General features: G+C 43.2%; 1 protein-coding gene across 3 annotated transcripts in view; it reads left to right on the top strand.

The window, feature by feature from the left end:
* Positions 1-17,804, top strand: part of LOC147322380 (disco-interacting protein 2 homolog C-like) — a 77,492-nt gene that overhangs the window by 55,706 nt on the left and 3,982 nt on the right. For all 3 annotated transcript variants that reach the window (XM_086306816.1, XM_086306817.1, XM_086306815.1), the window contains 14 exons: positions 68-168; positions 2,189-2,269; positions 2,666-2,789; positions 2,885-3,006; positions 3,187-3,298; positions 4,753-4,862; positions 5,237-5,367; positions 7,183-7,351; positions 9,916-10,086; positions 11,300-11,361; positions 11,447-11,504; positions 15,652-15,726; positions 15,979-16,153; positions 16,236-16,359. In XM_086306816.1, the coding sequence (XP_086162942.1) occupies positions 68-168; positions 2,189-2,269; positions 2,666-2,789; positions 2,885-3,006; positions 3,187-3,298; positions 4,753-4,862; positions 5,237-5,367; positions 7,183-7,351; positions 9,916-10,086; positions 11,300-11,361; positions 11,447-11,504; positions 15,652-15,726; positions 15,979-16,153; positions 16,236-16,359 (1,615 nt within the window). The remainder of the gene's footprint in view (positions 1-67; positions 169-2,188; positions 2,270-2,665; positions 2,790-2,884; positions 3,007-3,186; positions 3,299-4,752; positions 4,863-5,236; positions 5,368-7,182; positions 7,352-9,915; positions 10,087-11,299; positions 11,362-11,446; positions 11,505-15,651; positions 15,727-15,978; positions 16,154-16,235; positions 16,360-17,804) is intronic.

The following is a 17,804-nucleotide window of genomic DNA, read 5'->3' as shown; positions in this document are numbered from 1 at the left end:
GTCTTTAGGTGGTAACCTTGTGGGTAGTTGTAGTTGTTGATGTGCTGATTGTGTCTGTGTGTGACAGAGATCGGTCCCGCCTCTGTGATGGTGGGAAATCTGGTGTCAGGGAAGAGAATCGCTCAGGCCAGCGGCAGAGACCTGGGACAGACTGATGATAACGACCAGGTGAGGCAAACAGCTGCGTAACAAAGTCTCAGCTCAAGAAATAACATCACAACTCCGTTTAAACCAAGCTCTGCCCAAAAAAAGGTAACTTTATGTTGAAAAGCCGAGAGATCAGAAGATCATTGAGTAAGCGACAAGTTGACTGACAGGAAGAGTAATCTGCTACACTTCTGATAAACTATTAATAATTCAGTCAAGCAAAATCATCAAATCTCTTTGACTCCATCGTCTAGAACATTTTTCATCTCTTCTATGTTTGACATCAAACAGAATATTTTGTATGAAAAGTCGTGTCAAGACTTCACCTTCACTTATGACTCAGTAAACTCTGATGGAAGTTGTTCAGTCCTCCATAAATATTTGCCAAACTAATCGTCTGCATAGTCGAATAACCACAAACACACAGACACTTGGACTCGTGCACGCTTTGTCAGGTACACACAGCTTCTGGGCTGGAGCCTCTTTTGTCTTCACAGATGCTTCATGCTTACATTAAACAAGGTGCTGCAATCCTGCTGGATCAGCAAAGATCAGAAGATGGGTACACTGCCCATGTCATAATAGCATGAGCGTGGTCAGCAACAATACTCTGGTAGGCTGTGATGTTTAACTGATACTCAGTTGATACTAAGAGTCCCAAAGTGTGCAAAGAAAATATCCCCCACAACATTACACCAAACCAAACAAGCCAGGATGGATGCCTTTGTGTTTTTGTACCAGATTCATCAGACTCAGACCGGAAACATTTGTCCAGTCTTCTGTTGCCACTTTTGGTGACTGAGTATGAGCTGCAGGGGCACCCAGTGTGGTCCTTTGTTGCTGCAGCTCATTTTCAGAGATGCTCTTCTGCAGACATTGGCTGTGACGATGGGTTATCTGAGTTAGTGTTGCCTTCCTGTCAGCTGCAAGGCAACATGGCATTTTCACAAAGAAACCTGCCACTCACTGGATATTCTCTCTCTTTCGGCTCATTCTCTCTAAACCCAAGAGAGGGATGTGGAAAAATCCCAGCAGATCAGCTGCTTCTGAAATACTCAGATAAGACACTTAAAAACCTTTCTTCCTCCGTGATGCTCAGTTTGAACTTCAGCAGGTCGTCGTTTTTGTGACTCCTCTATACTCTGTATCCTCCCTCTCATGGGTGAATATGGTGGTACGAGGTTTTGGAAGCTGATAAAAACACATTTTAAAAAATCTATTATACAGTACTTTTAGGTAATTAAAATGTTGCTTAAAGTTTTAATCTTGCTGAAACAAGAAGTTGCTCCTCTTTACTTTAATAGAAATATTTTGATGTCTTGTTTTTAGGAAATCTGCTGAAATGTTAATGAGCAGCTACAGAACTGGGAGAAGTTGCAAATTTGACATTTTATGAAAACAACACATCTAGAAAAAACTGTTTTTATGAAAAGGACAAATTGATTTATGAACATAAACTGACAATTAACTTTCTGAACAGGCCGCCTACTTTTTCAACTGCCTGATGGAGCCAGATTTTCAGCATCATTCAAGTCAGTCAGTCTGCATCATTTAACTGCCTGTAAATATAATCTTTAGAGGCAGTTTTTTGTTTTTTTCACCTGCTTTGAAATTTCGCCGCCTGTGATATTGATTAAACTGCTTTAATGTGCCGGACAGAAGGCAGAGACTCAGCAGTAAAAAGCAGTAAGTGGTGAGTAAGCACACGTTGACATGGAGTTCCTCGATGCTAAAAACTTTTTGTACATGCGCTGCACTCCCTCTGTGCTATCAGCTCTGTTTCACTTTAATGTCTCTTGTCTGCTTTGCAGTTTTATCTCAAAATGCTGATGTTGCAATAATTGAAATGATGGGAGAAATGTATCATTTTATTCTCCTTGTAAACGTGTTTGATGCACCTCTGCTGTTTTTTGAATTACATCAGCAACTTGAACTATTTACAGAAATCAGATCACACACACACACACACACACACACACACACACACACAGATTAAGCTGTCAAAGTGTGTGTAAAACAAGTGTTTATTTCTGTTTTGCAGTTTCTGTTCCTGTCCGAGGTTTTGCAGTGGCGAGCTCAGACCACACCGGACCACATCCTCTACACCCTGCTCAGCTCTCGGGTACCAGCACACTCGCGCACAACTGACCACCGTAAAAAATTGTACATTTTGAACCGTATAACCTGCTGCTGGTGAACTGTAGGTGAAAGATCTGTAGATCAGTCATCACGTCTCTGTGATGTTAAGATGCTGAATGCAAGGAGAATAAAAGTGGATTATAATCGATACCAAAACGGATCTTTATCCATGGAATCAGTGGCTTAAAATCAGGAATTTCAGGCTTCATTATCATGGTTAATTTAAGTAAATAAATAAAAACAGGTTAACGATGATTATGAGCTAATTCAAGCAAGTAGAAAACTGAACAATAACAAGATGAACTGCAGTTTTTGTCCTTTGAGTGTGGCAGGTTGCTTCTTGATGGCTCACACCGTTCCCCCCTCTCACCTCCCGCAGGGGGCAGTGTCCAGCTCTCTCACCTGTCTGCAGCTGCATAAGAGGGCGGAGCGAGTGGCAGCTCTGCTGATGGAGAGAGGCGGTCTGCAGGAAGGAGATCATGTCGCTCTGGTGTACCCGCCAGGTGAGAGACGATGCAGATGTTCAATGTACTTTTCAGGTGACAGCACCTGGACACTGCAAGCATCGTTCACACCTGTGTGTCTGCTTCTTCTGCAGGTATAGACCTGATCGCAGCCTTTTACGGCTGCCTGTACGCCGGCTGTGTTCCCATCACAGTGCGACCGCCTCACCCTCAGAACATCTCCACCACCCTGCCCACTGTTAAGATGATTGTCGAGGTCAGACTCTTAATTTGTCTGTTAAACCGATGCGGTTTCTCTTTCAGTCAGACCTCCAAGGTTCAAGCTCTCGCTCCCAGCTAATTCCAGACTCGTATGGCTCTGGCTGACTTCTGATCTCCTCTGAGGAAAAAAGGGAGCTTAATTTCTTCTTCTGTCTTTCTCTTTCTAATTGTGCAGGTGAGTCACTCGGTGTGTGTGATGACCACCGCCGTCATCTGTAAGCTGCTGCGCTCCAAAGAGGCCATGGCCACGGTGGACATCAGGAACTGGCCCCCAGTGCTGGACACCGGTACAGCGTTTCATTCATATCCGCACTGGGAAATCACGCTACTTTAATTTAACATAAATGCAGGTCGTGCACAGCCGCCTCACAATGCAGTCTGAGTAGTTCTGGTTGCAGATATAAACCTAAAGAATGCACATTAAATGAAATCCTCTGCTGTGATGAAACCTGCCTTTACAGCTCCATCACTCTGTGATTTATCAGAAAATAAAAACTCGCTGTAGCTGCAAGTCTGTTATCAGTTTATTGAATTGATGCGTGTGGAAGTGTCTTTTCCACACCCCTCAGTCCATATCGCCGCTAGTGTTTGGTCTGCTGTCAGCACGGGTCTGAATCGAATTAACTGAATTACAATTTTGGCTTCCAATTATTATTAAAACAAAAATAATTCTGTTTCTTTATGTGTGTGTTATAAATCACAGACACTCTTTCCCTTTGTTTTTGCCCTTCAAGAAAAATCTCCAAATCGCTCTACTGAGTTCAGCTGAGCCAAGATGACTAAAAGCAAAGAATAAGATCTAGATCACCCTTTAAATAGAACAACTGGAACACTTAATGTTTTCTTCAGTGAACCCACTAAAGAAATTGGTTATCTGCACCTGCTGTGGTTTTGGGATCACTTAGGGTTCACTTTCATGTGACAGTTGGCCGCCTGTTTCAGCTCCCTGTCCTTCGTCCTGTGGTTGCCATCCAAATCTCCGGCTGCTTAAACTCACCCCAGAGAACCAAACCTTTCACAGCCTGCAGTCTGGAGGTGCAACTGCCTATTAATGAGTGCACAGACCGGACAGGCTTCATCTAGGCAGGTCAAAATTTCAAGACAGGTGCGGACCAGATTAAATGTGAGAGCCTTGAGTTTAGTGCACGCTGTAGAGATTTTCTTACCAGCAACAAATCTCCAGCTAGTCAGAAACTGGTCAGATGAGAACATGTGAACTGTGCATGGATGATCATTTAAATATGAAGTTTGTAGGTTTGTGAAAAATATCAGAGGGACCAACATATTCCCTGTGACTGCAAAACAGAGATACATATTCAGATGAATATTCAGATACATGCTCTTCTCACACACATACACCCGGTGGGTGAGTGCCACTGATTATAAAGGAATATCTCACCCAGCGTAACGCCGATACTCAGTGATGTAGGACAGGGATCTATCAGGCTGCAGTTGCACACACAGAGCTTGTTAGCACTGTTCGTTGTTGGTTCTGTCTTCCCTTGGGATTTGTTAACAGTGAGAGAAACACAGAGTATCACCATGCTTGTGCTTTAAAGCGGTCTCTTCTTATATGTGAGACATCAGTCATGTTGCTGTGATTCTGCTGCAGCAGAGTATTTGAGGCCCTTTTCTCTCTGGGTTCAGCTGGAGGTCAGTGTTTGAAATGAGACTGTGCTCTTGAGTGCAATGAAATAAATATATATGTGTGTGTGTTTGTGTGTGTGTGTGCATGCTGCAGATGACCTGCCAAAGAAGAAGCCTCCAGCTCTCTATAAGCCCACCAACCCAGACGGCCTGGCCTATCTGGACTTCAGCGTGTCGACGACCGGCATGCTGGCCGGAGTTCAGGTCAGCTCAGCCCTAATCCTCACCAAACCACTGCCGCCTGGTCCCACTCCCCTCCTCTTCCTCCTCCTCCAGTCATTACTTTTCTTATTCCAGAGGGAAATTCAGCCATCAGAGCAGCAGCAAAATGAGTAAACAGAAAGCAGAATGAAAGCACATTTGGCTCACAGTTGAAGGGCTTAGTCCAAACACACAAACCGCTTCTTCCAACTAAGATGTCGCTCGCTTTTCAAAGATTCATTTACCGGGGGGAAAAATGTGAAATGTTTTACTTTAAATTTAAATTCATTGTGAACCTTCCTATCTTGCTCCTTGTTTGTCTTTTTGTGTGTTTCGTGTGTCTCTCTCCCTCCCCTCTCGTCTCCTCTCTGCTCCAGATGTCCCATAATGCAGTTGCAGCCTTCTGTCGGTCAGTGAAGCTGCAGTGTGAGCTGTACCCGTCCAGAGAAGTTGCCATCTGTCTGGATCCCTACTGCGGCCTCGGCTTCGTCCTCTGGTGTCTCTGCAGGTTGGTGCAGCTCCTAAATGCATCTCCACCCACTTACAAACCATTAAATATGCATTTTACACTCTTTGAGGATCCTCCAGTCATTTCATTTTGCACTTCTTTACGTTAAAGAATGGATGGTCCAAATCAAAGCAGCACAGATATGAGCTTGTACTGTATGTAGCTGCAGTAACTTAGTATCCCACTTAAGACAATGTGCATTATTCAATCAGATTCAACATAGCTCATCAAGCAGCTCAGAGCAGATTAGGAGGACAGGAACTGGCAGGAATGGCACAGAAAATTTTTAGTCCCTATTCAAGCTAAGCACTCTGAAACACTCCCGCCGTGGTTTGAAGGATGGAACAAAACTATGTCCGAGGTGCAAAATCAAAGGCACACCCACTGTACTCCCAAAGTAACTCCCAGGTTTCCAGAAAAGTAAATAAAAGCAGATGTTTTGTGAATCATTAAAGCCCTACATCTGTTTTAAGGATTAATACTCTTATTTACCCTCTCAGGCTCAAATTGAGTTTTTGTTGCTAATGCACAACCGAGTCCTGCAGTGGTACTCCTGAGTAAAAACAACTCATAAAATATGTACGTGGGGTAATCAGGTTGTTAGTTTTTAACTGTTGCAAATCAGCAACACCTGCCTCGAGAGGGTTAATATATATTTATGTATTTAAGTTCATTTTAAAATGCTTTACTTCTGTTTCATGACTTCATCTTTCTTTGTTTTTTTCATTTAATAATGTGTGCAGTGGGTTTCAAACCTGAGCTGCATGCACCACGAGTACTGCAGCACGCTGCTAAAAACAAGCTTGCATGTTGTTATTTTGAACACCCTCCTGTTAAATGGGGGGGAAGGAAAACCTTAAGTTGAACAATGCTTAAAAACTGCTTCACTATATGGATGTAACATGACACAGGCTGGGAACTACAGATTGGAGCCCCCCCCCCTTTCTTTTACTCTTGCATTATATTGCATGAACCTGTGGATGCAGTGACTCATTGTGTTTGCTGACAACACTTAGTGGCAATTTAAGAAATTCATAAATAAATATAACTTTTTTATGTTGAACATTTAAAATATTCTAAAGTATTTGAGCATTTCCTGCCCAGATAACCTGAATCCACGTCCTGGAAGAGTTGGGTCGAGTTGTAAATAATAAATTGTCTTACTCTTTGAGTGTAAGACAATTTAAGTGTTTATTGATGTATTTTCAGTAAAAGGGGGGAAAATTAGCTTTTTAACATGGAAGGTTTGGTTATACTCATCCCTACCTCACCCTCTTAAAATACAAGAACAGTGATTTATACTTATTGATAATAATAATAAGTAATATTAATGTTTAAAGGTCTCCGTCTGAAACTCGACAGTCTTTAAATCGTTAAATCTTGGCTCCAGCCTGCAGGTCTGCTTACTTTCAAATCTTCTTCTCATAAATACTCAACTCGTCTGGAGCCGATATCTGCTGCTAAATGTCTTCGGAATAAAACAAATCATCCTCGGCTTGAGGATTTCACGTCGTCCTCGCTGACAGTAGCTCACATTTACATAAGATTGTTACACAACCCTGTGGTGCTGGTTGGCCGGTTTCTCAGGACAATAAATCATAGTCTTAGCAAGTGTGACTGGTTATAGAGTGAGTGAATGTTAGTTTTACTGTCCAAACCAGTGCAGTACATAACCAGATCATCAACACTCGTCAGTCTCCTGATGTTGTTAGTGCTTGTAAGCATGTCGTCCATTTTAAAATTTGTGTTATTGTTCTGAGTCGGCACATGCAGATCCCCGACACACACACTGAAAAGCCTTTGTGTTGTCTGCAGCGTGTATTCTGGCCACCAGTCCATCCTGATCCCGCCGGTGGAGCTGGAGTCCAACCCAGCGCTGTGGCTGCTGGCCGTCAGCCAGCTGAGGGTGCGAGACACCTTCTGCTCCTACAGCGTCATGGAGCTCTGCACCAAAGGACTCGGCCTGCAGACCGAGGCGCTCAAGGTCAGCACAACAGTGAGACGAGCAACGTGTCGGTTTCAAGTTCTGTCTGTTTACATATTTAAGTCCATTTTCAAATATGGGAGGTTTTGCAGAAGGCTGCAGATGCAGAAGAGCGGGCTGCAAACAGTCCTTCAACAGTAGAGACAGAAATCCCTGATATAAAATATCAATACAAAAATGAACTTTTTGTTCTGATGACATTTGCAGCTTCTGATAAACATCATGTGTCCAGCCTCCAGTTTGCTCCTGTGATTAACTGTAGGACAGAGTCTGATGGCTGTGCTGCCTGGTCGAGGCCATCGACTGAAAAAAAAAACATTCTATCGACATGTTTTTCTTCATCTAGATGTGATATCTTCAATGTTTTTATTACTTTGTGTGCAAAAGAGAAGCTCTGTCATGCCCTGGTTTTTGTTTTGTTGGATTAGAGTTCAGGCTTCAAGTGTTTGAAGAGTTCATTTCTGTGTGACGAGCTTCAGTTTCCAGCCTGTGTTTTGGTTCTTGTGGTAGTTCAAGTTCCTGCTTGTTTTTCCCTCTCTCTCATCTTTATGCCTCTGTCCCCATGTCTGCTGTGTGTCTTCTTGTTTCCATGTTTACTGTGTTTTCCTTTGGATTGTTTCCTCTACTCGTGATAGGTGGGAGTGTTCATGTCTGTATCACTTTCCTTTGGTTACTTCCTTTACTTTTCACTTTTGTTTTCTTTCACGTCCTGTGTTAGTTTTGCTTCCTGTCTCCCTCTGAATGTCCTGATTGTCCTGTTACCCTCGTGTTGGTCCTTCCCTAATCAGCCCTCCCTGTCTATGAATAGTCCTGTCTCCCCCTTGAGCCTCGATTATACTCTGCTGCAGACACAGACAGCTGGAGACACAACAGTCGCGCAGTCATTCCTGTTGTACTTCTTTAATATTCACCTGCTGGACACATGCAGGTGGTGCATTGTAGTGTAGTCTCTGTAACAGCATCTGCTATGCTCCAAACATTTATTTATTTGTTTCTTTACTTTCTGACCTCTATTGTTTTGGATTCTCTGTTAAGAGATGTTAGCAGTATTTGGATCCTCACCCTTACAATCCACACATCCTGACATAAGAACAATGGACAGCACTCGTATACATCACACAGTGAAAGAAAAAGCCAGACTCACTGTAAATGTTTCATGCAGCTTGCCTGCCTCGTCCACAGTGCTGCAGGCACTGTGAAGTTCTTGTTGAGTAGAGTAACTACTCCGAGCCTGCAGGTGGATCTGCTTGGAGGAGTCAAAAATAAAAAATGAAGACTAAGAAAACACAGCTTGCTTGGTTTTAACAGGAACCATGAAAATAGAAATATGACCGTCGGTATTTACTGAGCTTCCCTAAAAAATCGTATTTGTTTTTAGTACTTGTGGCTTATAGCAAGACAGGTTCAAACCTCTAAGCTGGCCTGTGTGGAGTTGAATGTGCTGCGTGGGTTCCCTCTGGCTACTCGGGCTTCCTCCCACAGTTCAAAGACATACATGTTAGGTTAGTTGAGTCCATACTGGCCAGAGGTGCGAACGCAGAGTAGTTAAAGCACCTTAGAGAAGATAATAAAGTGCTGTGTGAAAAGGTGAGTGTGGGTTGGAGTGTAAATTGCTTTGAGTGGTCGATCCCCTACAGTTCAAAGCCTGCTCTGTAAAACATGGCCTTCTAATAGATATATATGTTTTTCTTTGGTCCATACAGATGTCAGGACCGTGTTTTTCCCAAAGTTAGACTCAGTCAGTGAGAACATGTACAAATATGTTATCTTGCAAAAGAAGGCACACCAACCAAGTTCCTCTAGTTGTTGCTCTGTTTATCAGCCTCTGTGAGTTTGTTGTGTCAGCATGTAAACAAGCTCCCCACCTGCTGCGAGTACTGGTTAACGTGGATCTTGACGTTTTACCAAATCTCCAGAGCAGAACTGTTGTCTTGTGCTCTCAAAGATGTTTGAGTTGTCTGAATGTGGTCACAGTGGCTAAACCTTCAAAATAAGACGACGGAACAGTAAAGTGACACAGCTGATAAACCCACAGCCTCCATGTGAGTGAGCAGACAGCAGCTCCACCAAGTCTGACACTGCTTAGCTCACTTCCCTCACGCTCTCCTCTGCTCAGCGGTAATAAACTCTGTCTCCATCTGCTCAGCCCGAGGACACATCTGAAAGCTGGAGTTACAGACACCGACGCCTCTGATTGGTCACGGATAGAAGCCACAGAGTTAATTTTAGTGACTATCTGTCTTTAAGTTTCCATGGAGACTGAGCGTTAAACGCTGAGAGAAAAGCAGAAACAAAGCACTTTTTTCTTGTCTCCTTTACAGCTACAGATGAAGCAAACTTTATACTTTTGTACTTTTTTATTTTTAGTCACAGTTTTTCTTTTTTATGTAACACCTACACAAGAAGGGATTTCAGCGTCGTATTATTCTGGTGAACTAAGTAGGTTAAGGAGGCAGAAAGTCAGAAGAAAAACTTTATATTTGAAAGGGTTTTTCTCTCATTCCAGCAGTCCACAGCTGGACTCTCTGGGATTAGATATAATTTTCCTTTCGTCTCTTTCGCAGGCTCGGGGTCTGGATCTGTCCCGGGTTCGAGCCTGTGTAGTGGTGGCAGAGGAGAGGCCCAGGATGGCGCTCACACTCTCTTTCTCTAAGCTCTTCAAAGACCTCGGCCTTCACCCGCGCTCTGTCAGCACAGCCTTCGGCTGCAGAGTCAACCTGGCCATTTGCCTGCAGGTAAAAAGCAAACCAGCTGCTCCTGCAGACTATTCTGTACGTGCAGTTATCACAAAAACTTGGTAGAGTTCAGATGGAGCTTTGCACTCAACGGTTTTATCCTTCTAAGTATTCTGCAGCTTAAATTCTTTGAATTTTTATCAGTGGGTTAGGGATGTTCCTGCTCACTGATTTCTAGTCCCTAAGTAGGAAAACTTGGACAAGGTTAAACTTTGTCTAAAGAAATACTTGAAACTGTTAATCAGATGGTTTGACAATAAAAATTATATTTTCTAAGCCACTGAAAGCTGTTACATTGCACATACGCAGTGTCAGGTTAGATTACCAAATGCACCGAGGATGAGCAATGCACACAAGTGGCCGTATTTCTGATTTGCATGGAAATCGTGCAGATTTATTATCCCCAAAGTCGGTCTGTCTTAAGGTGGAGCCGAGGTTTATACAGACAGTGGTTAATGGATATCAATTGTAAGACTTCCTCCTACGTGCACTGGTAATTGCTTATCAGGAGATCTTCAGACAGACTACCTTATAGTAAGAAATCATAAAACAAAAGCCCAATCATGACAAACTTACTTTGTGAAAGTCGCCAGGAAGTCGTCCAAACTAGCGCTCCCATCGTCATTGTTTGGGAGCTTTCCTCATGATATCCTTGCATGTGAAAGCAAAATTAAATTGAAAACTTGTAATAATAAATCAGTAGATTTAACCCAGTTAGTGACCTAATCTTCCTCATCTTTAGAGTTTCCTTTTGAAATGTCCTGGATTTGCTTCCTCTGTATATTCGCATAAAGGAATCTGTTTGTACCTCCTTTCCTGTGCCTCCCCCTCCCTCCTCTTGTGTCGGCACCGAACCCTTTGTTTTGGCACCACAGTGGCTCATGTGTAGTGCTGTTGTCTGACCCAGGAGGCTCCTGGTTTTAAGCCCAGGTCAGGGCTGGGCTCTTCTGTTGGACTTCAACAGGTTTCCTGAATCCTGCGACTATTAATAATCCTCATATGAGGATCAGTTAAACGTAGAGAGCAAATATCACTGCAATATCCCACTTAGCTTCACTTCTTCTTAGCTTCTTAAACCAAAAATAGTATTTTTTTAGCTGCTTCTCTCCCGTTTAAGTTGTTCACCCACTGTACAGTCAGCTCATCGCTCCAGTGAAACGCTGTCGGAGAGTTTGGGAAACTAAATCTTTCTGATCACTGTGATTGGCTGCAGGGCACTTCAGGGCCGGACCCCACTACTGTGTACGTAGACATGAGAGCGCTGCGTCACGACAGGTACGGTAACCTGTCAGTAAGTCCCGTCAGCCGTCTTCCTCTCGCTTTACTGCAAAAAGTTTTGACGATAACACATTTGTTCCAGGGTTCGATTAGTGGAGAGAGGTTCTCCTCACAGTCTCCCCTTGATGGAGTCTGGCAAGGTGAGTGCATTAATATTTATACATTAAAATTTGCATGTAGTTTCAAATCAAATCAAAGCATCCAATCAGCATAGTGCTAAGAAGTACAAGAGGTTTCATTAAACCCCACAGAAGTTCAAGTTCCACATGAGAGGCGATTCATGAAATTTTAGGTGAAACATGAACCGACACTGAGCAGCTGACAGCAAATTACCAAAGACACGCCGGGATGAAGATGTAATTTTAATGGCAGCACGTTCCAGGACTATTCTCTGCTTTTCACTGCGTGTCCTCCCACATTCAGTGAGTCAAAACAGACAGCAGGTTTGAGTCGATGACGAGCCTTCAAATGTTCATCCTCCCTTTCTGTCGGTGGGCATGTGGGAGGAGAGAGACGACTATTAGATAGCTGTCAAACATGCGTGCTTGTCCATTAGTGCAACTGCAGAGCTGCCCGACCCGAAAAGTTTTACAAGTTTTAGATTAGGATTCATGTGGATGTGAGGAGGAAGCCTTAAACGTACCCTAGAAAACCCAGACCATTTTTATTTGCGATGTCTGAGCCTTTTCCAAATCTCTGCCTCAAAAGACAATTGAAAGATTTCTTTGTGGAGGCCTCTGGGTGAATTTTATGCCAAAATCTAAAGGATGCGATGCTTACGCTCAGTGCCTCTCAGTTCATGCGCGGTTCGAGCTCAGAGTTGGAACTTTGCCACTTCTACAGCCTTCAGAGTGACTTTGAGCCCCAACAAAGTCTAAAACAGACAATTATAAAAACGTGTCACCCATCATAGAGTTGAAGTAGCCACAGAGACCAAACCCCCTTTTTTTTATAGCAGGCTGTGCGCATGAGGTTAGAGATTGAGTAACTTTTTGAGCCAGTCCTCTAACGTTAGAGGAACTGTAATTTTTTTTAACTTCCATGTTCATTTTTCAGTCTCTAGAAACTCTTACTTAGCTCAGCAAAGCTGCTGTTTAGTCACTTTTTACGTGTAGCAGGAAATAAAAAGGGTGTCTTGTAATGATGGCTATATTATTTAAATAAAAAAGTTTTGACTCTCACATGTGTTACCATGACAATGTATACCATTTATTATATAGGAAACTATTTACTTCTTGATGTACAAATAACTGTGACAAAATGCAAAAAAATAAAGACATTGCAGCTACTCATGTGCACCTGGCAGATGGCAAAGGAAGAAAAAATCATAACCTTTGGTAAACGGCTCGCCCACATTTAGTAGCTGCAGACCAGTGAAACCAGGTTATTTTTAGAGTACATTTAAAAACAGCAGATGCTGAACAGCGTGTTATTTGAAGCTTATTTCTTTGCATTTGTCTTTCCATGTATCAGTGAAAGGACAGCTGCTGAGCAGCCTTTTTGGCTTTTGCTGCGGCAGAAATATGAAACTCACACTAGGATATTTAGTGAGGTTTAAACAGTGATTTCTAATGCTGTAATTAGAAGAAACATCAGTGGTATAAATGTTTAGCAGACTAATAAAATTAGTTTGGTTTAAGTCAGTTTATGTGGTGAAAAAAGCTCAACATGCCACGTCATGTTTCAAATCACCGTGAGCTTTGCAGAGTCGGTGAGGGTCAAGTGTTTGGGACAGTGCCATAACATTTCTAATAAAGAAGGCAGAGGGCACCTGACTTTAAACAGAAACCTATGGAACCGTGCTCATTTTCACTTATTCATTGTTGCTTATTATTTGTGTTTTACGGTGCTGCATTATTTCTCTTTACATCTGTTTATGGTTTGGCACAAAGGGAGTAACATCGATTACTGACTCCAGACTTCATACAGCTTGTAACATCATGCTCCTCTATAACTCACTCCTGCTTCTGCCCCTGAAAAACATAAATTGGTGACAGTAACATAGATCGTATGTATGTCGCAGATTTCTTGGTGTTTTAAGAGCAGGTGTGACATGCCTGACCTACAGCGATACACAGAAAACCCAACAGTCAGATGAGCAAACACTTTGGCAACAGTGGGAAGGAAGAACTCTCTTTTAACAGGAAGAAACTGGGACTGGTTGGGGATGGAAGACACGTTGTGCAAAACACATGTTGTGGAAGAGAGACGACTCCAAACTGGAATTTCTTTAAAATCAGAGGAGTTGCCACTGGTGGCCATTGGAAAAGGTAACAAAGTTGTTGCCCATGACCTCTGGAAAAAGGTTAGCCTTTCTCATATGTAGGACAGAGCAGGAAATCTCCAGCCTCAGATGTGTCGTGACTACTGGAAATACTCTGGTTTAGCAGAGAGAGATGCCTGGAATGAACCTGCAGAGGGCAGGACACATGGCACCTGCTCACTGTGAATTCAGAGGACTATCATTTGTGTTTTTTCTCATATGGGCTCAGTCAGACTTAACACAAATGTTTAAACTGTTGAAATGAAAGCTTTCATTTCAGATCTGTCAGATATTTGTGATTTTAGATAAAGAACCTTTCAATATGTTCTAGAAGAGTTCAAGGCTGCAGCATCTGTGTGAAAGTGGCTTTAAAGTGATTGGAATGAGCTTGATGCTTTTAAAGGAATGAAATGAAAGTGGCGCTCTGGCACTAAGGACGGGTTTTTGGTCCATGCCGCCCCCTTCTCACTCTCTGGCGTGTTTACTCAGCTCTGTCAGCCTGATAAAGACATCAAACCTCCCTAAAAAGCTTTTAAAACTGGTGTTGGCGTTGAAGGTCTAGTGATACGTTCCTGAATACAGAGCTGTACTACAGCAACTCGGATCTGCAGAGATACTGATGGCTGAGCAGCACTTACTTCAGTTTCATTACTGAGCTCTGAGCAGTGAGACCAGCAGGAGGACTGACAGCAGTGCAAAATGTCTAAATATTAAGAGGCAGCATGTCTGAGGGATTTGATTGATTGACATGTTGAAGCTCTGAAACTAAGACTAAGCATACAGAGTCCAGTGTTAAGATGTTGATGTTAAATTAAAGCTGCCAAAAAAAACTGTCTTCGGTTGAGACAGAAGATTCTAGATTTCTGTTATTTCCATCTTCAGCTCATTTATATTTGGTGGTTTGTCTCCTGTGGGAGCTGCAGCGAGGGCTCAGTGGAGAACAGAGAGAGATGTGGGATGGAGGTGGTTCCACAGCAGCTCGCAGATGCACAGAAACTGTTCGTAGGCTGAAGCAGTTTAAAAAAGGCACCGAGAATTGTACTTTACAATTGGAAGAAGAGTGTCAGCTGACAAAACAACTGCTGTGGGCTACCACTGAGATCAGCTAACACCATGATCAGTCTGTTAAAACCTTTAGTTTCTTTATTCATTCAGGATATCTCAAGACCAGAACCTCGGAAACCAGCAGTCCACAGAGAAAGACTTTTCTTGGTTAAATACCAAGACAGGGGTTTCTGAGTCTGTCTTCATTTTGATCAAAAGTTGTGAATTTGAACATTTTTCATGAGTTTCTAACCTTGGATGCCTCCTAGACCTAAAATTTTACAAATGAAGAGTAGCAGCTTTGTGGCCACTTACTTAAGACACAATGTGACATTGACAGAACGCTTTGAAGCTAACATAGTCCTCAAATGCCTTTCAGCTCTTAGATTTAACAAACTGTGCTTGGTTTGATGTTTTAAAGCTCGCTGAAGCTCGTGCTTTTAGCACATGAAGTTTCCTAAACTCTCCACTGTCCCGATCTGTCCTGAAAGCAAACTGATGGATCTTTTCTTGGAGCTCGCCGAGTCGTTCATGTCTTCTTCCCCCACGTTGACACACAAAGAGAGGACGTCATGATTCAGGGCTGGTCATCGATCGGCACGCTGTTGTTTTTGACTCACTGCATGTGGGAGGAGGAGAGAAAACTAATGATTGCTTTCCACTCAGTCCATCGCTTCTTTTATCGCTTCACTGACACGATGTTCGTTGTGTACGTGCAAAAACATCGGAGGACTTGTGCTCGGTAAACATAATAAATGGCTGTTATTTGAAGTGCATTCACATCCGTTTATAAGGTTGTTTTATGTATTTTATGTCCGAGCAGCTTTAACAGGCGATGGTGTGAACCGACAGTGAAATGTAAAGTGTTTTTAACATAAACAGCTGCTTCTATTTGTGGGGCTGTATTCCTGCATGAGTCAGAGTGAAGCAGGAAGCAGGGAGATTGTTTTGATTCTTTATTTTTACATCTTATTTTTCAGATCCTGCCCGGAGTTCGTATCATCATCGCCAATCCGGAGACCAAAGGACCGCTTGGAGACTCACATCTCGGAGAGGTCGACAGACACGACCCGTTTCTTTCTTTTCTGATTGTCTTCTTTTTCTTCTTCCTGTTCTTTCTTTGTTTTTGGCATTTTTGGGGCAAAATTGTTGAGCTCCTAACTCAACCTAAGAATTTATGAGCAAGAGTCCTGTGATTTATTCCATCGCTAGGCGTTCAAAGTGTGATTGGTTTATTAAAAATATATATTTTTACCGACCAAAGAGTAAACTCAACACAGCTAATCGTAAATTTTACTGGTATGCAGATCTGGGTTCACAGCGCTCATAACGGCAGCGGTTACTACAGCGGTTACGGTGAGGAGGTTCTTCAGTCCGACCACTTCAACTCCAGACTCAGCTTCGGAGACACTCAGACCGTCTGGGCCAGGACGGGCTACCTGGGCTTCCTCCGCCGCACCGAGCTCACGGACGCCAACGGAGGTTGTTTGTCTCGCTGTGTGCAACGTGTCATCGCCCTCGTCGCACCGTGACTAACTGTGTGTCTTTGCGTCTGCTTGAACAGAGCGACACGATGCTCTGTTCGTGGTGGGAGCTCTGGAGGAGGCCATGGAGCTGAGAGGGATGAGGTACCACCCCATCGACATCGAGACCTCCGTCATCCGCGCACACAAGAGCATCGTGGAGTGGTACGTGTAACAACAGCAGCAAAGTCTTTGAAGGATATTAAACGACCACAAATAGCATGTAACAGAGGACGATAGTTCACTGAGACAAGCAGTGAATAATGTCAATGATTCACACAGTGCTCAGTCGATCGCATTGTAATGTTACAGGTAGAGTAAAGATGGGAAACCATCATCAACAAATCCATATTCAAGAGTTTAGTCCTCAACAATCACCAGAGCATCACTGAACAATAGCTGCCTGGTTGTGAGATGTGTTTCTACCAGTGTGTAAGAGAAGAAGCTGCAAGAGGAAAATCTCATTAGCAGTAATCAAGCTACTTTAATCAGATCCAATATCCTGCAGTTTAGATACAACTAAAAGAGACCTGCAGTAAACTTTAAGGTGAGTCAAACCATGACAGTTCTGCCTCTGAACTAAGTGTCATTTAAAATGCATGCTGTTGATGAAATGTTCATTTTTCATTTGCAAACAAAACTTTTATCTTTTTTTGTTCCTGAACCAACACAATCGGGCACGCGAATGCCGCCAAATGTGAGCTGAGAGATATATGACAGATCAGATGTTATCTGTCCGTCCACTGAGCTCCTCGTCCCATAGATGGCAGCGCTCCTCGTTCTGCTCTGCAGCCTTAGTGAGCTCGTCGTAGAGACGCATACACCGGTTTTCCAGTCATGCTGCAGGTCGTGGTTAGAGCGACCTAAGAGCAGGCTTTCAGAGCAGAGCAGAGACTGTCGTCAGCAGCTGCTGTCCATGATGGAGGAGCTGGAGTCAGTCCAGCTTCAGGATAAAAAGGTTTAACTCCAGTCTGGTCCCTACACCCTTCCCACCCAGTGGCTCCTCCTCCTCAGTCTTGCGGCTGCTGAAGGGTTTCCTAATGAAGGCGTGGATTAGAGTCTGTTGTGGACACAAACATCTCCAGACATCACGAACGAGTGATTACTAGTTATTCCAGGTTTACTTTTTAAAGCTTGAGCTTTAGTCGTTGCCCTGCGCCTCGCTCTTGGCTTATTGCTTTTATTACTTCTTGGCCTTTGTTATTGACATTTAAAGCAGCAAAATAGAAACTAAAATCAGTTCTGAATCTGTTTTTGAAAACATGAGCATTAATGTGCCATGAAAGGCACTGGATTTTGTTTATTACTGTAGTTATGTGTAGTTGTGTGTTGGACACACAGTGCTGTGCATCGGTGCAGAGTCAGTGCAGGCTTTGTGGCTCACTTCTACTGAAAGTTTTTGGTTTGGGCGTTCCAGGCGAGCAAGCAAAAGGAGTGAAAGTTACAGGATGAGGGTTTAGAGGCTGGATTGGAACTGAGTTTGAGTCTCGGGTTTACCACAACAGGATAACATGAGAAAACTGTGCTAGCTGATTAGCACAGGCCAAGCTCTCTTTGTCTTTACGCTGATACTTATTAGCTGCTGAAGCTCCACCAGCTTGTTGTTGTGG

This window comes from Aulonocara sp. 'chitande type north' Nkhata Bay, linkage group LG9, assembly GCF_057382095.1.
Source record: "Aulonocara sp. 'chitande type north' Nkhata Bay isolate Kocher_YH1m ecotype deep benthic linkage group LG9, A_spYH_male_GT1.1, whole genome shotgun sequence".
NCBI lineage: Eukaryota > Metazoa > Chordata > Actinopteri > Cichliformes > Cichlidae > Aulonocara > Aulonocara sp. 'chitande type north' Nkhata Bay.
The sequence above is the reverse complement of the archived record's forward strand: the minus strand, read 5'-3'. Positions and strand labels throughout refer to the sequence as shown.